At 36.0% G+C, this 27,724-nt stretch overlaps 1 protein-coding gene across 1 annotated transcript in view; it reads right to left on the bottom strand.

Moving 5' to 3' along the window:
* alk (ALK receptor tyrosine kinase) overlaps positions 1-26,579 on the bottom strand; it is a 473,710-nt gene extending 447,131 nt beyond the window's left edge. Inside the window, 1 exon segment of the mRNA XM_058750233.1 lies at positions 25,692-26,579. Within this exon segment, the coding sequence (XP_058606216.1) occupies positions 25,692-26,412 (721 nt within the window). The 5' untranslated portion in view covers positions 26,413-26,579.
* Between the last annotated feature and the right edge of the window lie 1,145 nt (positions 26,580-27,724).

Genomic DNA, 27,724 nt, shown 5'->3' with positions numbered 1-27,724 from the left:
CCAGAAATTATCGCCTTTCTTTTTACCTCTGCTGTCCTGGGAGATTTTGTTTGCTCCTTAGCACCACAAAGGCCTTCTTAAAGCATTCTTTTAAAGCATTTCACTTTGAAAGCTTTTTCACAACCTGGCCTGAGGACCCGTCCTTGTCGACACAGCGTCTGGAAGTTCTATGGCGCCTTGCTCATTCTTTCTGACAGAATGGCCTGGCAAATGGAGAAGTGTCTCCCCTCGGCCCAGGGCACACACATAAAGAGCGTGATTGGGGGAAAATGGTTGCCACCACGTCTTTTTCCAGCAAAGGCAATAAAGTCAATACAATCAATCTCTAATGGCCCCTTCCCCTGTGATGGTCTCTGTTTAATCAGAGTAAGAGCGCAAGGTAGCCTCCCTGCTCCGCTGCCGCCATTAATTTTGCTTCTCCCATCCGTTTGTTTGTTTTTTATTGCTTCTCCAGCAGGCGGCTGACATTCATCAGCCGTCTGATTGAGCCCTGCTCAATACTAAAGCAGTAAAGCCGGGGGAGATGGATGACTAGCGGCCCGCTTCATCACCACTCAAGGCAAGCCAAGCGCATCTCCAACGGGGGCCCTCGGTCATCCACGTCCTGACCCACATTTATTGCAAGCTATAGCAGAGCTCCAATGGGCCGAACACGTGAAGACCTCTTGATCTCCTCCTAATCCTGTCCTGAAGTGCTTACTCATGAGTGATTGTGCAGACCCTTCAACTTGAAGCCTGTGATAGACCCTCGGGTACCTGGCTTTGGCTCAGTGGGCAGGAGAGAGCCATCAAGCGGCCACAAGTGAGTGCAAATGGGTAGATCAAAAAAGCTGTCAAGCTGCCAGCTCTTGAAGAGCTGTTTCCTTCACTCATTAGCCGCGGTCCTCCTCTTCGCAGCCTGCCAAAGACTGGACTCGGCTCTGTCCATTGTGTCCATCAGCCAGTCCAAAGCTGTTTGGATGAGCAATACTGGCTATTAAAGAAATAGTTAACTGCAGCGATTTAATTCTGTCGTCAGGTAATTAACTTTTTTCTTCCATGGAACACAAAAAGTGATTTTTTTAAAGAATATTCTTGGTCAATTTTCCCATATAATGAAAGGGGGAAAAAAGAGTTCAATGATTTTGACTCAACAGGATATATAAGAAGTCTTCATAATTTGCAAAATAACTGTGTATGGCAATGACTAGAGTTATGAGTTATTGCTGAATCTCAAGTTGGATTCAAGAACCAGACTAATTCATGAACAAATCATTCAGACCAGTTGAGTGATCTGCATCAACTGATTCTTTGAAATCATTTGACTCAAAATAATGAATTGTTTAAAATTAACTCTTGGTCTATATAACAGTTCTTCTGAAGTTGTACTGTAATTTATTTTAAGTATACTCTTGGACTGGATCTTTGAATCGGTGAGTTGAACTTGAGAACCAGATCAGTATAATTCATGAACCATTTAGACCAGTTTTGTGATCTGAATCAACTGAATCTTTGAAATTATTAGACTCAAATGATTAATTCAGAGTCAAACATCATAAGACTCAGACATCTCTTATAAAGGTACCAAAGAGAGCTACGGGAGATATTATAAAGGTTGTAAGTCATTTTATTGCACTTTATGATATTTTATTTAGTTTTTGGTAATTTTGGAGCATGACTGTTCAGTTCTTCTTTACTTCATTATATGGAAAAGAGTGGCTTTGATATTGTTAAAAAAAAAAAAACACCTTTTGTGCTCCACATAATGTCATGGGGGTGATCAAATAATAACAGAATTTGCAAAAGGGGCATGCAAAATACACAATGATAAAACGAATCTCAAATGGGATATATAGCAAGTCTTCTGAAGGTGCACAATAACTTTTGTGCAAGGAGCAGAGTCAAATGTCATTGGTTTCAGGAAGAAAAAAATAAAGGCATATGTCATGGGGGGTGTCATGACAAATGACAGTTTATTTCGGGGTGAATTTTGAATACTTTACCTCCTGTCTAAAAGAATATGCCAAAGCTAAAAGGCCTAATCCTCAGTCTGAAGGAACATAGGTATATGTTCCTAGTTTCACATGTGTTTGTTTTAACCACTTTAAACCTGTTTCATTTTAGTATTCTGGGATTTGAGTGTAATACCAAGGAATTGCATATCTCATATTAACAAAAAAACATTTTCTGTCCCAAACTGTGATGATAATCCACACCTAGATTTCTTATCTCTATTGCCTCTGAGGTATAAACTAAATGCTGTTTTGCAGGTCCATATGAAATGCACAAAAGCATTTGCTGCCCCTAAACCCTGACAACTTAATTCAACATTTTAAATGCAAACTGATCCTGTCTTGGAGCCTGAGGATCTAGCATGTCATTTATTCGTGCTAGAGAGCTAAGCACAAAATAAAGCTAATTTAGCTACTTGGATTTAAGTTTCAGTCAGAGAGGAGCATATTTATTTCTTTTGGTTGGTTGTTATTTATTCCAGGATTCTTGACACTAAATCCCTGTGGAATGACAGCAAAAAAGAGAGACTAAATCGAGGAAAGAAAACTGATGTTGAAATTAATGTTAGAATCACTCTGTCACAGCTTTTTACAAATTTGTCATATATGTCAGAAAGGGCATGTTGTCAAATAGTATTCACAAGTTCCGCTTTAGTCAGATTTAAAGTATAATGACATTTAAAAGGCTTATTTCTGACTTTAAATTCATGTTAAAAATAAGCAAAACTTTGAACAAATATCAAGACTGTTGCCAAGCGAAACTCCAGCGTTCTGTCCTGTCTCCTTGCCATTGCCCTGTTCACTTCCACACTTACTAAATGACCAGTGGCAAATGTTTGAAAAAGAAAAATGAGCAAAAGCTCTGGGGTGAAAGCCAAGTCTGTGGTCTTTCAAGGAAGGTCAGCTTAATGTCATTGAGCTGGGAGTTATCCAGTGTGATCGGTTACACTCACTTGCCTCTGCACTGATGTGTCAGCTCAAAGTGATCCGGATCACCTAGAACCAATGAAGTGGGTAGATGTAAATGGCTGTGAATCCTAGCCAAGTCTTTGTGGTGTTAGTAGGCCCTAACATAGCTCTTACATAACAACCAGCATCACTTAAGAACCAAGTCAATCAGCGTTTATATTGGTAACACCCCCAGGCGGCTATCTGCTGTCATGAAAGAGCAGCTCCTGAATGGGAAAAGCCTCACATCTCTAAAACTGTTGGTCAGGATTACATTATAATGTTATATTTTAAATCAAGAATAAAATCTGACACAAATGGTTTTAAATTGTGTTTAAATCATGCAAAAATCGATCAATAATTATTTAATGGGGGGGGGGGGGTTGGCTGACTTTCAATTCATAAGTTGGAATTTAAGCTGAATTACTCTTAAAAGTACAGGTTCCTAAAGGGTGCTCTTTATGGAACCACTGATGCCAATAAATATCTTGTAATTTGAATTGGAATGACAGGAAGAGGTATTTATAAAGTTGCAATACAAAGAAGGGGCCTAAAAAAAACTCTAGCCACCCCAATTCCACACAAAACTTACAAATAAACATATATAAAACATAGTCTGCCATGTTTCATTTCTATTGTAAACATGATTTTGATGTTAGTATCCCCTGGTCAACACAAACTGTTACAAATAAACTTTTTGTTACAAATAAAAAAGTTACAAATTGATTTTTTTTTTTATTGTAACAAACTGGTACAAATAAACTCTTTGTAACTTGAAATATCAAAACTGATGTTTAATCTGAAATCCTTGATGTCTTGCATATAGAATCAACCTCATGTTGAAGGGGTGGTTGACTGTTTTTTATATATCTATTTTTTTTTCTAGGCTTGATTGTGTTTATGGGGTGCAGTCTAACATGAGTTAATGCTTTGTTTTTTGTTTGTTTTGTTTTTTTAAAACATATTTTTTTCACATAATTTACCTTTATTCCACACAGCTGAACGTGCTGATCATTTCCTGTTTTTATGAAGCCCCTCCCTCAGAAATATGCGATTGGTTAGGTGGCCCAGTGTGTTGTGATTGGCTAAACCGCCTCTAGTGTGTGTGTAAACGTCCTGCCCCTCACCTCAGCGGCATGTGCTCCAATTATCAATTTTTAGCCCAATTAAGACCCAGAGAATATTAGTGAAGAGGATCGCGCAGAACCTGTGCAAGTATGGCTCTTAATTGTATGTTTTTTGTTTGTTGTAGTCTCACACTTTTAGATACGCTGTTATTTGAAAATGCTACTGCTTCCGTTAGGTTTCAGTATACGGTTTTATCCTGGTTAAAGCTCATGTATAACGCTCCTCATAGCTATGTGAAAATAAGTGTATAAATGGAACAGCTAATTTTTGGAGCTGAGCTGATGATCTGAATGAGAGAGAGAGAGAGAGAGAGATGCAGAGCGTGTGCAGAGCAGGGGACGCGAGGAACAGGATTGAGAATTGCTGCTTTAGAACATTGATTTTGAAACTTGTGAATCCATTAGAATCGTTAGAAGACAGAATTGCGATTCATATATGAATAAATTATTATGTGCACCCCTAGTTTTCTTCCTCTTCTCTAAAGTAGCGTAACATGGGGTTTATCTGGGTTCATGTTTATGTCCATGTTTATGCTCAAACAGCAACATTACACACTAACTTGTGTTAAAAAAGTGAAATCGCAATCAACCACCCCTTTAAAAATGAATTAAGAATGATTGTTTCCCATTTGCTCTTGGTTTTGTTAATACCACTAAATGATTTTATTTTATTTTATTTTATTTTATTTTATTTTATTTTATTTTATTTTGTTTTGTTTTGTTTTGTTTTGTTTTGTTTTGTTTTGTTTTATTCTAAAAATACATTTTAGCCACACAGAGGAAAGGAGAATCTGAATTGTGTCAAATATGGAGAAAAAAAAAAGTATTATATAACAGTATGAATGATGTCAAAAACAACATTTAATCTGACTATTGCATCCTGATTTTCTGATGTTTCATGGGTTTAATGAGATCCTTGAAATATCAGTTGCAGGTTCAGTGTGCCACCCAAAGAAGTTTACTGTTCCACAGTTTGTAATGCCTATAATTATTCAAAGGGGGGTTAACCAATAATTTGTATGTTTTTCTTTTATTTTATTTATTTTTTCTTCTTCTAAAACTATGGATATTTTACCTTTTTTTTTTTTTTTCTAAAAGTATGGTAAAATGTATTTTTTATGTATTTAAATGTCTTTAATGCTGTTTTCTTATATTCAAGCTTGAATTGCAATTCTATATCATGTTTATTCAAATTCAAGAATTTGAAGCCTGGGCAATTGGCTTTGTAAAGTAAGACTACAGTTGCAATATTTAGTATTATGTTTTCTCTCATTCACATATGTATGGGCGGTTGTAGTAAAACATAAATATAGGATGCAAAAAAAATTTGAAATTGTGTTGTGTTTGTTTTGCCAATAACTGTGCGGTAGTAGTCACCTTAAGTCTGTAAAATGACTCAATAAAAAAAAAAATAATAATAAAAAAAAACGCAGAAAAAGAAAGCAATTTGTCTTGGAACTCTTCCCCAAATCCCAAACAAAAATGAGATTCTAGAAGACAAGAGTGGTGGCAAATAAACAGACACCTGTTATGATTGATGTTGCCTGTGTCACATGCAAAGTATGTAGTCTTCCTCGGCAGTCCATATTTCAGCTAGAATAATCTGTGCTCTCAAGTGTACAGCCCTAGCCTACTTGCTCTGAATTTTAACCGCCAATCCAAGAAGTTCAAACTTTGTCAAACTTTGATGCCAGGCTTTCTTTCTCTTTCAAACTCTCTCTTTTTTTCCATTCACTCTGCTTTTCATCCACTGCTCTGAAGCTCTGAAGATAAGCTCTCCATAAGAAGAGGTATCAGAGCACGGGACGGTTAGGAGTGGCACTCGGCATTCAATTCTGGTGACCTGTCTCGACAGAAGCTCTCTGGCTCTCACCAAGCGGCTCCACACTGCTGAGCACGTAGATGTGTGGTGTGCCATGGTGTGAGCTGAGGTGATAAGCCCCAGGCTCCATCTTGCTTAGGCAGAACCCTCTTTTCAGCATGAGACTCGGCCTGCATCCGCTCGGTCATAAGTGCTGCTAGTTTCTACAGAGCACGGCAGTAGATGATGTGAAAATTGTCTCCTGCTGCATTCTATGCCTACAGGCCTTATTTGACGGTGCATTACTTCACATCCTATTAAAGGATTAGTTCACAGAAAAATTAAAAATATTTACTCATGCTCATGTCATCAAAGTAAACAGGGTATTTATTGTAAAGAGCATACACTCAAAAAAAGAGAAAAAAAGTATGTTGGGTTTATGTGATTTAATCACGTACATTGGTCTGGTCTCACATGAACCAATTAAATAACAGACATAATTTGTTCATTTAACTTTAATGTCACTGCATTAAAGGTGCAATAGGTGATTGTCTTCAGAAACATTTTTGTTATGCTGGTTGAAAGTCTCTTCACATCCTGATAGCAATCATTAAGTTAAGTGGTCTAAATGTATTTACCTGTATTTATATATTCTGTGGAAGGCGTTGGACCAAGAAATGTTCGTCCAATCAAAACGCTCGTCTGTCAACGTATGTATTTGCATACCTCCACGCACCCTGTTCACGCAGACAGGATACGTTATCAGCGTGTTCACTCACGCTGTGCAGACAGAGCGAGAACGGCAGGCAAACATCAACAACCCAAACTTCCTTCCTGGTATTGTAGTACTTTTACTAACTGTACTATAAAGTTTTCTCACCGGTGAATGACACATGATGTAGCCTAGCGCGGTTCCCAATGCCAGTCCTCGCGCCCCCCGTCTCTGCATATTTTGCATGTCTCGCTGATTCAGATAACCAGCTCATTAGAAGTGAGCTACGTGCATGAACTGTGTTCTGACTGATATGCTCCCTACATAGTGTTCATTGCTCCCAACTCCCTGAGCAAGGGAAATCCGTTGAAGTTTACTTCACTTCAGAACATTCACTCACGGATTTGCGCTGCGCAGCATCTTCACACACAGACGAAACTTACTAGAGAAGGGTGAAGACATAATATACCTCTGTAAATAAATTATATTTAAATTCATGTCTCACACACGTTAATGCCCTTTGTATGGAACATATACGCTCGTTTCAAACTGGAATCATGTTGGAATATCCGGTGATGTCCACTTCGCAGGGCATTTACGGTCGAATATAACAAATGTTGCACGTGATGATAAGAGATACATATGAAATGTGCAGAGCAGGAGACTGGAATTGAGAACCGCTGATGTAGCCTATTGTAGTAATGTTGTCTCTGGTGTTCTGGTCTGTGTGAGCGTATATGCGTTCAGGGGGTGTGGCTTTGGACGGCGATTGCAGGGAGGGTGGGACGTTCGCTTTCAGTGCTATCAGGCTAAAGTTAGCATTTTCTAAGATCTCCTACTGCACCTTTAAGTTATTTATAAGGGACCAAAATATTCCCTGTTAGTGAGCAATAGCACATATTAGCATGTAATATGCCAAGTCTGTTTCTTAAAGACACTAAAAATGAAAATTTAGTCAACAATTGTTTACCCTCAGGTATGAATGCCAGCTGTTGAACATAAAAGAAAATATTTTAAAGAATGTTGGTAATCAAAGAGTTGCTGGTAGCCACTGACTTCCATAGTATGGAGGGAAAAAAATATATGGAAGTCAATGACTTCCATCAACTACATTCTTTAACCATTAAACACATACCTTGTGTCTTTAGCAACCAGGGACATCATTCACTTAAAGCTAGACATCATCCTTCTTAGTAGTACTCAATCTATTCATGATAAACAATAAAACAAGAAAAAAATATAAAAGAATCTCAAGGTGGCAATGTTTGAAACACAATGATGACTTTCACTCCTAATAACCGCAGTTAATTGTTTAAAAAGAAAAAAATAACAAAAATATCATAGAAATATTAAAGGTTCTCCATATTCCAAATCTTCTGACACCATGTGAACAGACTGAAATGTAGAAATGTTGTTATTCAGTGCTTTCTTCCAGTTATTTGAGCTGTTTGTCTGATTCATGAATCATTCAAGGGCTGTATTCCCCATATGACAAGACTCACTGCTTAACTACCATAATATGATGCAATGATGGAGAAATTAGCAAAGTAGCTAGTCACAACTATTTCCTAAAGCCTTACTAGCTTCATCATACATCTGTTATTAAACCACCAAGATGCCTACAGAACTGTCCAGCCCGATCTCACAGCAATTTGTACATATTTTACGAGGTGGCTAATTCTTACAAATTCGTACGACCTCATTTGTACAAATTCATACGATTTTTGCCAAATCATACATATTTTATGAGTTGCACAATACATATGAATTTGTACGAACCTAACCCCACCCCTAAACCTACCCATCACTGGGGTTTCGACAAATCGTACAGAATCGTACGAGTGAAATCATACGAATTCGTACAAATTAGCCACCTCGTAAAATACGTACGAATTGGTCGCGAGATAGCGTTGCATAATGGCATCATGCAAATATCAGAGCAATAACGGCTGTTAATTAAGCCAGAGATCAAATTGACGTTGCATTATTAATGTAAATAATGACCATGGCATCTGAGGACATCTGATTTTATTTTATTTACAAATGTCACTGATTCAGTGGTGGCTTTCCTCTTGCGTCACACTCTGTAGTCTGTTTGCTTTGCAAATATTCACTGGAACTATGGTTTAACAGATTTATTGAAAAAGCTCAGACACAAAATAATGATTCATTCATGAATTGCTATTTCTTTCATTATTCATGAAGGTGGAACAGGGAGCTAGAGCAGATGTCAAGAGTTTTAGCAAATAACTAACATTTAGGTCTGTTCCTCACACAATGTTCTTGAATGGTTTCAGAAGACTTGAAATATAGTTCATGAATAGCATGGACTACTTTTATGGTGCTCATTCCGGAGCTTGACAGCTTGAATGCCTTTTGTGTGCCATGAAAGAAAGAAGGGTTCAGAATGACATGAGAATGAGTAAACAATGACTATATATTTATTTATTTTGGAGTGTGAACTATTTAAGTGGGTTCCCTCTTTTTACAATCTTTTATGCTGTATCCTGGAGTTGTGACATGAGCAAGAACAGTATGAATGAGAGAGAAGGATTATGGCATCTGCTGGTTACATGGGGGTTTGTAATATAAATGAACAGCATGAGCCCTTATGTGGTGACACAGAGCGGGGACAGCCATTTGTAAGGGTTAACAGCTGTGTGTCAAATCACAAAAACAGCATTCAGCAACATACCTCACTCTCTCGATAGTTAATCAGAACACAGGTTCTTGGTCTTAATGCCACACACTGATCCAACCCACATTTTTTTCCATTTCTCTGAGCTCCAACCTAGAGCTGCTCTCTAATGACTTACTCATTTACCGTCAGCATTGTGAAAGGGGACTTAGCACTCTCCTTCACTGTTAGCAGATTCAAAGGGATAGTAGACCCAGAAATTGAAATTCTGTCATCATCTACTCCACCTCTGGTCACTACATACCTTCATTGTACAGAAAAGAGCAGATTGGACATTTTGTTTCACGGTAGAAATCAAAGTCATTGACATGATGCTATTTAATTGTATTTGTTTGTTTGTTTATTTGTTTGTTTGTTTGTTTGTCAGGATATCTGAATTTATTTAAAAATACAATACAATTGCAATTGTAAATGCGATACACAAAATGACTCATATATGATGAGAATATTTTTTAATATCTGAAAGGCTTCATTAAAAAATTAAATTACTGAAAATAAACCAAGAATGGCATAAACTTTTTTAATTGTTTCTTAGAAGGAATAAAATCAACAAAATCACCTCACTGCTTATTATTATTATTGTTGTTGTTGTTGTTGTTAGTATTATTATTATTATTATTAAATTTACATGTAAGGTTATTTCAGGGTGTAAAATATGATACGGTGTGACTTTTTTATGACTCATTAAAAACACCTTTTATACTTTTTAGCTATATCATGTTATTTAATATTAGTACATATTAGTATGTAACTACTACACTGTAAAAAGTGATAAGTTGACTTAACTAAAAAAAATTGAGGAAACCCGTTGCCTTAAAATTCTTAAGTAAATGATAATTTAAAAAAAATAAGTTAATTGAATTGTCAAGTTCACTTAACTTTTTTTTTTTTTTTTTTTTTATTATTATGTACTTAATAATTTTAAGGCAACGGGTTTCCTCAATTTTTTTAAGTTAAGTCAAATTATCACTTTTTACAGTGTATGTACTAACATTTAAACCATTCATATGATACATTTTTACCATTTTTAAATAATAATAATGTATATAGTTATATCTATAAATACTAGGGATGGTAATATTCATTAATTTGCATCAGTGCATCCGCATAAAAGTTAACAATGCAATGCATCGATTTAAAAAACAAAAAAGTGCATCAAATACAAGTTGGCATTTGTATCTTGATGCATTGTTTCTTACATATTTGCAATAGTAAAAACATTTTTTTTAATATATAATTATTAGTATTATACTTTCATTATTTAGAAAGTAACCAATGATTTGTGAGCAATATTTTATATGTAGATTGATTTCTCCTCTCTAAACTGTTTCTCAAGCATGTTCTCTCATCACCACTGCTGAATATGAATATGACATATCACAACACTATGGAGGCGTTAGAAGTCAGAAGGCACTTAAGTTAATTTATGATTTGCTGGCTCTCTGAAGAAAAGAAATACAATCGATTTGTATCATATTGAATTGCATAGCATCATGCGATATATATATATATATATATATATATATATATATATACATATATTATTATTATTTTTTTTTTTATTATTGAATCACATTGTGTTGAATCAAATCGAAATTGGATTGTAAATGTGATACACAAAATGACTCATATATGATGAGAATCTTTTTTAATATCTGAAAGGCTTCATTAAAAAATTAAATTACTGAAAATAAACCAAGAATGGCATAAACTTTTATAATTTTATAATACTGCATTGTAATAGGGGTGAAGCACATCACATTGCATTGATAGCTGCTTCATATGTACCATATTGTTGGCTATCACATTTTATCACTCAGTTATGGAGATCAACACGGCTGTACACTGTACCTAACAATTTTTAGTAGATTTAGTAGATGTGTACAGCATTCATTCAAGGTATAAAGAAAATGGAATTTATTTTTATTGGATGGTTATACCACACATTTTTAGAGTAATTAAATTGAAGCTTGTCATTGATTTTGGAATGACATAAGGGTGAGTATATTATGAAGGAATTTTCATTTTTGGGTGAACTAATTTTTCAGTGTAAATTATGAGCTGAAATTTTACATGCATACATACAAACATGCAAACTCACAAATAAATATAAGAGCCTGCCAAAAGGACCTTATTTTCTTACACCTGTCAAGACAATAAGAAAATTACAACTGTAAATCTATCAAAGGAAAAAATAAATAAAAATACAGGCTAAGAAGCGAGGCAAATCAGTATGTAATCCTTTGGCATCATGTGCACTACATCCTGAACTTGGCTGTAATGCTGTACGCTAAAAGAAGCCACTTGGCCCACTCCAAGCATACAAATCAATTACTTACACACGCATCTCAGCAATAACCAAAGCCAAACAGATATGAAATAACAGCTTGTTCCATTCCCATTCAGAGTCTGACTCGTATCTCTTCTGGATTAGAATTGCACTGGCAGTTGATATCCTGTGGTGGATGTCATTTTCCTGCAGATTCGCCTTAAGTCAGCACTAATTCTTTATCTTTTTGTCTCTTCTCTTCACATCTCACAACTCCTTGCTCTTCCTCTCATTCGAGGGTTGAGCTGACTCAGAAGTTGTCAAGAAAGATACCCACTCAACATGCCTGTCACACAGAAATTAGTTTAAGCATGACTGTTTCTAACATCTAGAGGTCTACTACTCAACCTGTGCCTGATGGACCCAACAAGTTGCCTGGTTTCAGGCTAGATTTGACTTTGAATCGGTTGTGATGCCTTAACATATTTTCCCTTTACTTTTTGGCACATACGCTGTAAAAAGTGGTAACTTGCAGCTGTTAACTCAAAATAGCATAGATTCAATGCATAAAAATTGTTTTCAAACTAGAATAAATCAATGTATTTAACTGAATCCAGTGAAGTTCTATAATTAACATTATATGTTTGACTTGAATACAACCATTTAATTGAGATGTTACTATTTAATTCATGTTTTTTCTTCTTCTTTTCTTCAGTGTACATGGTCTTTTATATTTTAATCAAAGCAGAGAGTTTAGGTTAAGTTAAATCATGAAATTTGACACTGTCAGTTGCCAGGTTTTGTTTAGAGCCAGGTTTAGGCTTAAATTTTATACAGACTAATCTAACATAATACATCCATAAATGATTCATTCATAGATATTAATGGGTCAATCAACAATGAATGTTGTGTAAAGAGTCCTGAAGCAGTCATTTTGCTTCTTTGCTTAATAAAGCAGCACACATCAAAGTGCTGGTCTCGTCTCCTCTTTCTCTAAAAGTCTTGAAGGCTTAAATTCAATAAATGAAAGTGTTGCATCAGCTTCCAAGTTACTGAACTTGCTCGCGTGTTTGCAAGTGCAGTGTTTTTTTGTTTGTTTTTTTTTCAATTCTCATTGTAACCCTCTTAGTGAACCAACATACAGCATACCCCATGAAATCACTTTACTGAGTTGACATATTTCATACTGAAAAAATAAGTTTGGGTGGGACATATTTAATTTGTTAACATAATAGCGTATGTTCTCAAAACTGTCACAAGTCAGACTCTAACCCCCGAGGTTTAAGCCTAATCCTAGACTAAAATGTAAGTCTGAGCTGTTTCAACTGAAACTTGCACTGACTGATCTTAAAATATATCAGTGCCTTTGTTTTGTCTCAAGATGCACACCAGTAATGTTTCTTTCTAAGTACATTAATAAAAATTACTTAAATGTCCTAATTGAACTATGGCCTAATCCTGGTTTAGTCTAAACCCTGTCTGTGAAACCCGGGCCTAAATTTCCCAACTTGTCAAACATAGAGTTTTAGAACTTTTAATAATTTTACTACATGTTATAAAGCTTTATACATACTAATTTCAAAGATGGAGTTTCAGAATCATCTCTTTTAATGTTATTTATTCTGAAGTAGGTCTTAGTGCAACACTTGCCTCTGGCATTCTGTAAACCCTTGGTACTTCATCCATTGCTTAAACCTCACACAGCTTTTTAATGGCTCAAAGTCTCACTTTGTTCACAAAATTTTGCTTTAACAAGTTTTCATCTGAAGTTTGTTCTGACTAGTAACAACTTTCAGTATGATTGCAAGTTACATCACTGTGACCAACCAATCAGAATTAACCTCGTGGACATACGGAGAAGATTGCACAACATTCAAGAAATTGTTGGAACTTTTCTTCATTTAATGGTATGGGAATACCTGCCTGCTGGTGGTATGATCTCATTTTTTTTTTTTTAAATCACATTAAAAAATAAAAAATAAAAAATAAATACAATAAAATAGCATCATGATACTAGAGGGCATTTTCACATTTTTCTTACAAAATGGAACTGGTTAAGGTTGAGTATCACTACCGTAAACATTCAATAATAATAATAATAATAATAAATGACAACACATATTAAGACTGGGCAGTATAGCGGTACAAATGTGTCAGCTGGAAGAGATTTTGCTTTACAGAGGAAGATTTGTTTCTGCAGTTATCAGCGGGTAGCATCATTTTAAATTATTTGCATGTTAGAGCGATGAATAACCATTAAAATACATAATGGAACATGTCTCAAACAAGTCAAGACAAGAAAGAACTTGTTATTAAGATGTTTTGTTAAACACAATATGAAGCATTTTAGTTGTTGCCAAGCAACATCACAATTTTTTGCATTAAAATAGAAAGTAACACTTTGTCATTCACCTCATGTGAATCATAAAATCACAAGTGGGTGCATATCGCAGCTACAGATTCTGGTTAATCCAATTAGAATTTAAAGTCTGTTTTAAAATAATAGTTTTTTTTTTTTTTTTGAGACTTTTCTGAGACTTTTTTAACTGAAAGGTTAAAATGTGAAGATGTTTCTAGACTAATAGCAAACGTAGTCCTAAATTATCATTTATATGTTGAATGATGACTAATGATGAGTGAATTATTCATTTGAGATGAGCTACCTCATTCTACTGGATTATTAATTTATTGTAATTAATTATATAAATATTATAAATAAATATTATAATTTTACATATTGAAACAAATACACATAAACTGTTGTGATACACACACACACACACACACACGCACGCACGCACACATATATATATATATATATATATATATATATATTATTATTATTATTTTCTCATGCCATGTTGTGAGATTTTGGTCATAGCACCAACCCCTAAACCATTCACTTTGATTTTAACATATCCATGTTGTCTATATCTCAAAAGGTTTCAGTTGTAGAGACACAATTATACATTCTTTCCATTATCTTGCCACTTGTCAAATTTTCCGTTAATGAGGAAGATATTCTTAAATTTAGCATTGTTAAAACCAGTGGTTACTGTTATTATTGTCAGAAAAAAAAATGTCATCCACACTCCACTGCAGTTTGCTAATTATAATTCTAGTTTATGAAATAGAGGCCTTTAAAAGAGCATGCATAATTAACACAACTTGCCTAAAAACTGGGTATGCCTAATGTGATGTATATAGGAAGTATAACACATGCACATAATCACCTTGTCCTTATGTAAGAGCACTGTATTAGTCAGTGAGGTCATTTTATGTTGAGTGATACTTGATTGCACTCTGCATTCCAATGAGAAGTGTGCTGATACCTACTTATAATGCAGCAGCATTGCACTAGAGGCTCTAAAATCACCTTGCCACATCAAATGGTATATGTTCTTCTGCACACATGTACACACACTCTGGTAGTTGCTTAATAAAAAAATAAAAAAATAAAATAAAATCACAGAGCAAGCACAAGAAGATTCAACTCAGTATGCCTTTTCTTATTTGGTTTGAAGCTGAACAAAGATGCCCATGCAACTCATGCACAAAGCAATTAATCAAAAACTCATGGGTTTGGGGGAATATATGCAACATTTATAACTAGAGGATTAGGGAATGTGAGTATGCATTAGCCATTGAGTACGAGAACAATACCAAATCCAGCATTCATTCTCTGAACCCCATGAAACACTGAAACCATTTGAAGTCATCAAAGATGCCTTGTAATAATTCTTAAAACAACTAATCATGAATTATATTATCTTCTATTAATTACAATAATGAAATGTTTTAATCTTCATTCAAACATCTATTACTTGTAATTATCTTGTATGTGGTCAATAGTAGCAAGGTTCTCTAATAGAACACCGCAGTAATGATGGATTTTTGTAGGCCATCTCAGACGTTAACATCACCCTGGTTATTTTGACAAGAACCAATAGGAATCTTTCATTGACTTTGGAATATTACATATTGCATTATGTTTCTAAAACATTTTGTTTATAATTATAATGGTATCACTTTAGTTTAGGGAACAATTCTCACTATTAGCTAGTTACTTATTAGCATGCCTATTACTAGCATACTTGCTACTACTTATAAAGCACATATTAATGGCTTATTCTGCATGACCATATTTTAGATCCCTTAATCCAACTCGATACCTAAATTTAACAACTACCTTACTAACTATTAATAAACAGCAAAATTAGGAGTTTATTGACACAAAAGTCTAAGGGTGACACCGAATAGTCAAAGATTCAACGCTTCAATAGGAGGAGCCTGATTCGACTACCAGTCTCACAGTCAAATATTTGCAGAGGTGTTAGGAAATGAAGATATTTTGGCTATATGGGGGTGCTCAATGTCTGATTTCAACAACCAGTTTTCTTCCAATAAGTTAATATACAGCATATTATGATAATGCAAATAAGAATGTGAAAAGAAAGAAGCTTTTAATAAATATTTTTAATGAGCGTGAATAAATCCAACCACCCCTGTGACAGATTTAAGGTTCACTTTCCATGATCCGTGACTGACAGAAGAGCGGCAGGGATTTAAAGCTTTAACAAGACTCAAATTGGCACAGGCAGAGTGAAAGACTGGATTTTTTCGATCAGGTAGGATACAAAATTTCAAAATGTTTCAGCCGGTCCTAATTTGATTCTTGGATGCTGTGAACATAGGCGCAGAAAAACTCAAGATATTATCTATTTGCTATCATGTTGGTAAAACAGATCTGGCAAACTATCCAACATGTGTTTGCATTCTGGAGAAAATGAAATGGTTTATTTTTGTCCAATGCAAGCTTGCGAATCCTATAACAAAACTTTATGGACAACTTTTAGTGATTTTAAATGGTGTGCTCTTTGTGTGCTTTCTAGGCTATATATAATCCATCCAGAATTTTTATAAAACTTTTATTTACCGGCCACATACAGGCTGCAAAGTGCAAAGTTTCGGAAATGACATATCCGCATATTTATGCGGGATTCAAAAATATATAAAATATAAAAGCATCCTCAATATTTAATTCTGGAACCGGGTCTGGATAAAACTAGCTGTGTTTGAGCAGTTTTCACAGCAGCGCCTATTTATGCGATCGCATGGAGTTTTGTGGCAGTAGGCTAAATTCTTCTAAGCCGGAAAATTTTGCAGGATTTATTAATTTCCTCTGTAAAAATCTTTATACAGTTAGAGTAAACATGCACGCGGGCTTCATCGAATACTTCTTGCATCTGTTGATTTCTTATGTGTGGATATGATTTATTTAGAGCAAATCTGTGGTTTCATCAGCTCTGATTAGTAATAAACCACATAATATATGGCCGGCTAATGTTAACTATCTATTAATCAAAATATTAAAAAAATTATTTACCCTGTTTGTGTCTGTGAGGTGTCCGTTACATATTTTCCCTGTGTGTTAACATCAGTATTTATGACTGTAGAATGAAATGTATTCCCCCGCCCCGCCACCAAACATATGATTCGACTATCAGTCGACTATCAGCAAGATTCGACAATTCTGATTCGACTATGTAAATCCTTAGTTGAGGACACCCCTACAAAAATCATAGTTAATAGTTAGCTAATGGTGAGAGTTGAACCCGGACTAAAGTGAGATAATCTTCACAAATGAACACAGCATTTATGAATTTTGAAGCCTACACAAGGTACAATGATCAGAAGTAAAAAGCTAATAATAAGCCATAAACAAAACTACATCACAGTCACGACTTCAGTGTTACATCACTAAGCTTCCAACAACTCATTCAGTCATTATTAAAAAATAAATAAAAAATCCCTGAAAGTTCGAGGCTATAAAAGTGAATTAGTGAGTAGATGATTTCACATGTTCACCGTGATGATGTTTAATGTCACATTTAGCCATTTGTTAGCCAATTCAAAAAAAACAAGTACACACTTTTTAATAATCACAATGGGGTATTAATGTATTCTGTGTTGTAGAATAGAACATTAAAATATATTGAGCTTGTGTTAACCACAGACCTTATTTCAGGCATTTAACCAAAAATCCATTGACTTTGGGACAACAGAACCTGGAAGTGCTAAAATGCAACTTGTTTTCGTGTTTGGCCTTCATGCTCAGTCCAGTATGGTGAAGTTGAAACCCCAGAAGTTCCATTGCCCATCCATGCTGAAGCTATATACATTTTGCCATCAGTGGAGGCCATTTGCAAATGGCCCTTGAGAGTGAACCAGTGCACATTAGCATTGGAGATAGATGGTGGCAGGTTAGAAAGGCAGCTCATTAAGATGCATTGATTTTTATCTATCTGCATGGCTAGCTGAGCCAAACATTAAAGTCCTTCAAAGATGGATCTCTTTCAATTGAAAGCAACTATAACTTATTTGTTGTTTTTTACACAGACTCAATGTTCCTCTTGGGAACAGAATGGAATTTTGGTCAGTAAAAAGAACGTAAACATCAGAAGAAAAAAAAAAGCCGTTTACTGAGTAAGTGCAGTCATGCAAAATGTCACGAACTGTTTGTTATGGCTGTTGTGAGTGTTTCTTCAAGTCGAGAGAACCTATTCACACTTCTGTTGAGTGTTCACAAGGATGGTGTGTGAAATCAAATGAGTGAGAATGGTAGCTGTGGGCATTAGCGATCATCTTGCACTGTTTGCGCCAAATGACAACTTGGATTGCATTAATACACCTTGCGCTATAACGCTGCAGGGGCTGGTATGCGACTTTCTTTGATAGCCTTGGGAAGTGCCTGAGATCCTCATCCATAATTTAGCTCTACACACTTTTGTTGTGGAAAAACTTATTTTTTAATGAAAAGTAAGCAAGAAACGGTTTGTGTTTATGTGTACAGCCACAGTGTCCTTGATGCTTTAATACTGTCCCACATACTTTGGACTCTCAATTTCAAGATCAATTTCATGTCAGTGTCAGCACTTGACAGTGTTTTTAAGATAAACTCAGGCATTTCTTTGCAGATATCTGAATATATTTACAGATTATTTGTCAAACCACTTGACATCAAATCAATTCCCTAACACCATCTTATGTTTCATTTTAAGTCAAGTCACATTTATGTTTGCTAATTTCACTTATTCAAAGTGTCTTCAAGCCTTCAGACAGCCTGTCTCTTCCAATCTTCACTCAAAAATGGCCTAAATTTAAGATTTATGTATTTGAATTGCATATAAAATTTCCATCAGTTTAGATTACACCATTTAAACATAAAATAATAAACTTTATATAATGCATACTGATCAGTCATACATAAATGAAACAGGTAAGAAACAGATAAGATTTATGCCCTCAAAAAATCATGGCGTAGTTAATTGATAAATATATGTATCTATTTTATTTGATTTAAATCATCACATTTTCAAAATGTGTTTATTTAATTGCTTAGAACCAGCATAAAGTTGTTAACTGTGCAAACAAATAAATGAATTAGTTAAAAGGTATGAGTTAAAAGTTAAATGGTATGAACATGTCTAGCTGTCGAACAAGCAAAAGTCAGTTTATTAGTTTGTTTATGTTAAAAACTGTGTCATCGAAATTAATAGGAATTTTATAGGAAATCAAAATACATAAATCTTAAATTTGGGCCTACATATTTTTTGTGTGTTGCATTAATATACATTCTTAAATCTGGTGTCATACCCAAAATGGATAAAGAGTAAACTATATTGATTTACCATATTGAAACACATTGATGCATTGACAGGAGGAGAGAGTAAGGTGAAACAATATCCTTTTTTTGTAAACAGATGTGCCACCAGTTCATTGATTATAAAAAATACATTAATAATGAACCCATGTGCCATTTGACTCCGTATTGATTTTCCCATGAGTGTCTGATTGATACAAGCTTGAAAAGTCAAGAGCCAATTGATTCTCACTTACTTCCATGCACTATCCTCTCATTAGAGGATGCCTGGATGTTCCACGCGCCTCGAGATCTTACATCAAGGCGTTCAACCTGGTGAGACGGCACTCTTGACACACGTACGCTTCCAAACGTAAAGCCTTTGATTGCACTGGATTTCAGCGACTCCCTTTAAACCAGAAACCAAAGGCTTTCTGCATGCAACATCAGGTTTTAAGCAACCTTGTGAAAGAACTTCAAGCAAATCCAAAAACAACATATAATGTGAGTAAGGCTCCTGTGAGAACACTAACCATGCTTCAAAGCAAAATCTGCATTAAATCTGTGTGGGCGAGCAGGTGTGCATGAAGATGCACCAAAATGTCTGAGACACTGAAATCTGTGACTTTCAACTATGTTATTTTGATGAATATAAATCTAATTTTGGAGCAGGTCTGAGTGACAAAATGTTGGCTAAAGCGTAACAAAGAAGTCCTCAAAAAACACTATCTGACAATCTCAAAAACAAAGACTCAAATATATAACCTTACAGCAAAGTGAATATGCTAATCTCCCTAAATTGCTGTTTTGCTGTAATCTGCATAATTAGCACTGTTAGCTCAATTGATGTTGACATTGAGGGAAATAAAAACACACTGACAAAAATTGCATTCTCCTGATTGTTTTCATCACTGCACCATTTCCTCTGTAAGTCTTTCATATGCAGAGATAATAGGCTTATGTTTCTCAAACAAATCCTGGAACGCATGTCCTAAGCCATTCATGATGCTCAATGCACAAAAGTCAAGGCTGCCTCTGAAATACTGGCCAAAATAAGGCTAAAGCCAAAATGTGGTGTTGAGCTGCTAGCTACCACTCAAGTCCCTGATGCCTACTCATAATCATGAAAAACAGTTATAATGTTGTTTTCCATGACCATATTCAGCTTCTGAACACCAGAAAAAGGCATCGCTGACATCTAAATGTGGGTATAGACATGGCCAGTCCGACATTAGAGATTTACAGAAATTCAGAACTTAGTGTAATAATTGTGCCATTTTGGACTGGGACAGAAGTTTTGAGCTGTTAAAATGCATTTGATTTGGAAAAAAACAGAAGCTTTTTTTCTCTCTTTTCTTATGACTGGTGAAAGCTTCTGTCGAGTCATTTTTGCATCTCTAGCAGCCAAAAAAAAAAAAAAAAGTTTCCAAAAGTTGTGCATTGTTCAGTCAGACAAGTTGTCCCACCCCAAACACACACCGATGGATGATGGACTATATTACTGTGTCTGGCTGCACAGACAAACAGAGCAATGTTGAAAGTGCCACAAAAACACAGTGTTTACACTCTCTAGGGAAATCAATCTATGAGAATGGCTTACTTATAGTTGTCTCTGCACATTAAACTGGAAATGGAGAAAGTGTTCTACCCTCCAAAAAAATCACAGACATAAACATTGTTGAAACAGATTAGAGAATACTTTCCTGACTGTGTACTTTCCAGTTTCAGAGATAAACTGTTCCAAGCAGGTGAATTATTGATCTTCTCAACTCAAAGGAGGAAAGCACACTGTTTAAAAGAGGTTTACCAACAGGGGGCCAAAAAAAGATCCAGAACACCCAGTAAGAGAATTCCACTGTGAGTAAAGAATAAGTGAAGGTGTAGTAATCATTTAATCACCCTCATTTCATTCTGAATGCATATTAATATATATATATATATATATATATATATATTTTTTTTTTTTTATAAAACTCTTTTCCATTCAGGGTAATAGATGGTGATTTATACTGAAAACACTTAATGCTTGACAGTTATGGTTACTAAACTTTCGTTATATGACAAAATGCTGCATAAATGATTTTAGTTTGGAATGACATAAATAAGATGATTAAATGATGACAAAAGCTTCAATTTTGGATAAACAATTTCTTTAAAAAACATGCAAATATAACTGAGCAAAAGAAAACACACTATTATGTCTACTGTTTCTATTACTACTATTATAACTATTAAAGCCTAGGCTCACTGGAAAGTGTGCATACCTACAAAACTGCAAAACTACAAAAAAGTAACTATTATTAAACTAAAATTTAATTCTAGTGACAGTAAAACAACAACTTTTATTCTTCATCACTTTAAAACATAATCCCCTGGTTTCACAGATGAGGCTTAAACTTAGTCCTAAATCTGAGCTGTTTCAAATGAAAGAAACTTCCACTGACTGATCTTAAAATATATCAGTGCCTTTGTTCTGTCCCAAGATGCACACCAGTAATGTTTATTTTCTAAGGCACATTACTTAAATGTCCTAACTAAACTATGGCCTAATCCTGGTTTAGGCTAAACCCTGTCTATGAAACAGGGCCAATATAATATAGTGCTCTATTTGTAAACAAATACACTTTGACGTTTGCATCATATATCCAGCTTTATATGTATGGCTATTCTAATATAGTAAACTTGCTCAGTAGCTCACCTGGTTTAGGGAGTTTAGTGTAGGTGGAATGTTATTTTCAAATGCAGTTATAGGACTTTAGCACCACATTTTATTTCCAAACTGCCTTGATACATACAACAACCAATGTAATAAAACATTGTCACATTCATGTTCATCTGTTTTTGAGAATATCAAACACACTTTTAGTGCTATTCACTCTGAAAGTGTTTACGAAGCAACAATGTAATTTTGCACAAATTTCAGCACAAGCACGTTTTTTCTGAAATATTAGTATTTGTTGTATGCTTATCAAATACCCCAGAAGAAAGCTGGGGACAAGTGCAGAACCATGGAATTGTGTGCTTGTGAAGAGGAAATTTTGATTGTAATGAAGAATGCTGAGAGCAGCAGAGGACAGCCAATGTCACAAAGCACCAGGCCTGGGGAGAGAGAGAAATCTTAATGACTTTTCTGACCCTCAGATGAGAAAGTCCCAGTGGCCTCAGGGAGTCTTGAAGGATTAGACTGCCCACTCTGCAAAAGACAACAAGCCTTTGATACTCTTGTAACAGATTATTTGATGTTTCGCGGATCATACTTCCTTCTGTTCAAGACCTTTTACTCTCAAACAGGAAACTGTGATCTCATTTGTATTCAGATGTCGCACACATACATTTCTGTATGTTCGGAGACTGAAAGACACTGGAATGCACAATATCAATGCACTGACATCATCTTCAATGTAAAGCCTTTTAACTTTAGAGACGTGCATATTTTTTACGAACCCTGTAAGAAGGGTTTGGAACTGAAAATTGTTGGAATTTCTAAGAGGGCATTGCCACAGGTGACAAAGTTCAATACTCAGACTCTCATTTACAAGTAAATGACCTTTTAATGGCAAATTTATTTATAAATGAAATCTAGATGGAACTACTGAAAGTAATTTACACTCTTTGTATTGATGAATTTAATTATTATCAGAGCTCAACAAGTGTGAAACATACGTGAAACACTGCCAATGTGTTTAAAAATCACACCAAATAAATTGGAATGTGTTAACTATGATAAATTAATGATGAGACATATTTTAATATTAAAATAATTATTACTACATTTGAATTTCATTCATTAAAAATTTCAAAGGACTTATACACATTCACACAGCTGTAGCTCTGCATACATCAAAGTTTTAACATCTAAACAAAAAAAAGTTTAGAAAGACACTTCATGTATTATAAATATGATGACTACTAACAGGATCATAGATGACATTATATTATGGCACGGTGTTTTGAATTCATGTGGGTGTTAAATAATATCTTCTTTTTGATGGTTTATTCAATTCATGTTTTTTTTTTAAGTTATATTTTTGGGCTTTTTATGCCTTTATTAGATAGGACAGTAGTAGAGAGCAGACAGGAAAGCACTGGGTGGAGAGTGGGGGCGGGATCAGCAAAGGACCTCAAGACGGGAATCGAACTCGGGTCGCCGTGAGCACAGTTGCACTATATGTCGGCGCACTAACCACGAGGCTATTGGCGCCGACCAATTCATGTTTTTAAACCTGAAAAAGATTGTGATATCACAGAAAAAGCTAGTTTATCTCTATTTGGGCACGATTATAGTTCTTGTAATTTCATAACTCAAGAGGCACTCAAGTCTCTGAAGCTATCTTTGCTGTAATCAAAGTATGATTGGTATGAAAAATCTAGACTGTCTATAACAATAATTTGTCCATGCACCACTTAAAATGCACGAAAGGTCACTGCACTCATGTGGAAAACAGCAGCACACTAGAAAAAATACCACAATTTCATTGATCTGCTCCTTAAAAAGGATATATTTGACAGAGAGGGTTGATGGTGGGTGGCTATAGAATATTTATCACATTTTTGAATGAGCAAAGAATCAACCAGCCTTGAATAGCATCTTTCACTGATGAAGGGTTTCAGAGCCCTTTCAAATCACAATATGTGGGCTGCACCAGAAACTTCAATCCAGGTAGAAGCAACTACATAAAAATCACCAAAAAACTTTGTCAAGAGTGTCACAAAAATGTATCTCAAAGAACTGAGAACACTTTCAAAGATGAACAAGAAATGTAAAAAAGAATGTGTAACAATCAAAGCCCATATTTCACAGGTGTACAGAATGTGACATACTTTTTAGGTAATTATGCTGAGCTAAACATAAAGTGATGATATAAAGTACTATTTACAGTACACGGTACAGTACAGTGCAAGCAAATATCATCAAAGCTGCAAAAGCTGTGAGACTCACAAAAAAACATCCTAAAAGTAACACAATCATAACAAAAACTGAGATGATCAATGGTTATTGGACAAAATAGCCCATGATTTGGAATAAAAGCCTGTATTTTAGAACCTACTACAAAAAGCCTACACAGGACTTATTCAGTGTTTGCAAAAACCTTTCTCTTGAGGTCTATGCACTTTATAGTTTTGAGCAGTCTCTGAGAACATGTTTGGGTCAGACTGATCTCCCAGATCATTTGTGACCCTGGACCACAAAACCAGTCTTAAGTCGCTGGGGTATATTTGTAGCAATAGCCAAAAATACATTGTATGGGTCAAAATTATAAATGTTTCTTTTATGCCAAAAATCATTAGGATATTAAGTAAAGATCATGTTCCATGAAGATATTTTGTACATTTCTTACCGTAAATATATCAAAACTTAATTTTTGATTAATAATATGCATAGCTAAGAAGTTCATTTGGATAACTTTAAAGGCGATTTTCTCAATACTTTTTTGCACCCTCAGATTCCAGATTTTCAAATATCTCGGCCAAATATTGTCCGATTCTAACAAACCATACGTCAATGGAAAGCTTATTTATTCAGCTTTCAGATGATGTATAAATCTCAATTTCGAAAAATTTACACTTAAGACTGGTTTTGTGGTCCAGGGTCACATTTGGGGGAAGAGGGTAAACTGATTTGTTGATAAGAATAGTTCAAACATCATTGCAAAGTGATAACCAGAAAAAGTTGCTAATGCCAAGTAATTAATGAAAGCTTCTCCAATGGCCACTGCAGTGAGGATAACACTGAGGATCTCAACATTAAATCAGGATGAGAAAATCCTCATTTTTTCCATGTCAACAGTTTTGAATTTTACAGGAGGAGTGAGGAAAGCCATCAAATATTTTTTGCATCTATGCAATTTTGCAAAAAGTGTCCCTTGGTGTGCATACTGTGATGCTGTTTAGTCTTTACTGGTGTTGCAGTGCCACCCTTTTGAACAGCCAATGAATTACCAAGATTGATAACATTGCAACAGTACAAAAGGGGAGGTGACGAACCTCATAACCAAAACACAGTGGAAAACTTTTTGCTGTCCACAAACTTTTCTAACCATAGAGTCCATGTTGTATATATTGTATGTAAGGGATAATACAAAAATAAACCCCCAGCAGGATGATTACCATCAGTTTGGCTTCACCTTGGAGGGATTTATTTGCAATAATGGCCGTCTGACTGGCTTATTATGCAGCTACTTGGCAAATAAACCATTACATGGAGATTAAAATACATAGCACTGATCATTATTAAGAAACATCTGACAGCAGAACATTGTAATTGACCAATGAGATTCAAGTTCCACAGAACTGTGTAATAAATTAATACAATGCCTTACTATTGCAGTAACAGAGCACAAACAAGAAACTGACTCTATATATATATATTAATAGCATTTATAAGTCGTTGTACCCACCCTGGACTTGTGGGTCCTGAAATACTTCCACCCTTTAATCTTCTAGAGCAACGGCTCTGCATGTAATTACTCTGCAAATTGAACACTATAAAGTTGAAATCTTACCACTCGAGGCTATGTGTAGGAAGAGGCGAGCGTCCGAAGCTCTGATGGCAGCAGAGTACTTGTCCTCTTTCCCCGGGACCTGCACTTTCCGCTCGGGCATGATTCGGACCCTGAGCCGGCCTCCCTCCGCCCCCAGCCACCACTCCAAAATCCGCGTTAGGTCCATTTCCAGGAACACAACTGGCGCGTCCTCGTACACGTGCAGCCCTCCGCATCCCGTTTTAACCATCTCCTCGCCCACCTCCACCACAACTTGATTGGACTTTCGACTGGCGGTGGTCAAACCCAAATTCAAAACTTTAGGCACAGGCCGCTTCTGTCGATACGGGAGCTGTCCAGTGCTGGATCTGTTGACGTTCATCGCTGCCAACTTTACATCAAGCAAACTGGCGATGTTTTTTTGCAACGGAACGCAGCGCATGAGCAAGTTGGCGCGCACCGTGTAACATCCTTTAAACGATAGACAGTCTCCGTTAAGCGGGCGCTTTATAAACAGAGCCAAGTAGTAACGCAACAGCGACGGGACGGCGAAATCCACCGAGAGCGTCTTCCTTTTGATCCGAGAGGTGGAGGTCTGGTTGGAGTCCTTTCTGTCGGTGCCGTTGATGAACGTGGACGTGGGAAAAGTAGCAAGTGCGTCCGCGGTTCTCTGAGAAGCGCACTGCAGCTCGGGTAGAAATGCCGCAGACCAAAGAAAAAAGTAGAGTATCCGCGCGATCATGATTTAGGCTGAAAAAATCCTGTTTTCTGTTGATTCTGCTTTCACTCCGGCACCCTCACTCTCTCCAAATGGGGTGCTGAATCAGGAAACGAATGGAGAGCTAGTCGAGTCTACATTTCTTCTCCTTGTGCATTAAGATGTGTTTGCTTTTATCAAAGCTCTTGAGGTTGCTGTTTAATTCCCGCATATTAAAGACGAATCATCCACACACACACAAAAAAAAAAAAAAAAAAAAATAGCTATTTCCTTGGTAGGCTCATTAACCCGCACAAAAAAGACTCGCCTCTCGAGCTTCTTGGTATGCCTAACAAGTTCTCCAGGGCTGCTCAAAGGCTCCTTGTATATGCATGCAATACCACGAGCAGAGGTGCAGTATCCTTTTTTAAAATATCCTCAACAGTCGTATAACTACAGATCCTTAGACGTTTAACGTGTGCACTTTTCGACAAGCCAACATATTTACACGACAAACTGCGAGCGCTGAAATCAAACATAATCCATAGCTCACCGCGTTTCTGCCGATCGTAAGCAAAAGTTTATTTTTAATATACGGTACCTAAGAATACTTTTCGCTTTTTTGGACGTGGTCTGTCTAAATCCAGCGGGTCTTACCTGCGCAGCCAGTCAAAACGAGGGAGCCTTTTCAGAGCGAGCTGCTCATTTGAGGCTGCAAATGCCGCGTGTCGCGAGCGCTCTGTGCGCGTGCCACCACGGCTCTCCGTTTTTTTTTTTTTTTTTTTTTCGGTTTTGTGAAACTCACTTCTGCATCTCTTTATGAGGTCACCACCAGCTGCAGGTCGTTAGACGTGAATATAAGGGACACGTTTCGAGCCTCTTAAAACTACAGTGATTGGAGTCGACGCTCGTTACGGCGCTAGAAACTCACTGAAATGACCGAGATGACACCTCCGCATGACGGCATTGCGCTGTAATTAGTTTTTAATGAATATCTGTGTATGACGAGCATCGCCTCCCAATAATTTAGCTACTCAGAGAATCATTCACAGCCTCTGTAATTATATCATTCCACGTCGCAGAGCGATTGGATCGAGCGCTTAGATGCGCCAAAACGCAGACACACTTTTTTATTTAGCCTCTCAAAAAAAGAGATTTACACCTATTCTAATCAATTGAAGTATAGGCTACTAATTACACTATTAGATCAACTACACTATTGGTTTCTTATTTGGTATCAGTTTTACCACAATCCTAAAATACGCCAATGTCATCCTTAAATACCACAGAAAAGGTATAGGTTAAACAATGCAATAAAACATTTTCCATTTATCACTTTTACCGGTCTTTTAGACTA

The sequence above is a fragment of the Onychostoma macrolepis genome, chromosome 17 (assembly GCF_012432095.1).
Source record: "Onychostoma macrolepis isolate SWU-2019 chromosome 17, ASM1243209v1, whole genome shotgun sequence".
Taxonomy (NCBI): domain Eukaryota; kingdom Metazoa; phylum Chordata; class Actinopteri; order Cypriniformes; family Cyprinidae; genus Onychostoma; species Onychostoma macrolepis.
Note: the sequence above shows the minus strand (reverse complement) of the source record. Positions and strands in the feature narration are given on the sequence as shown.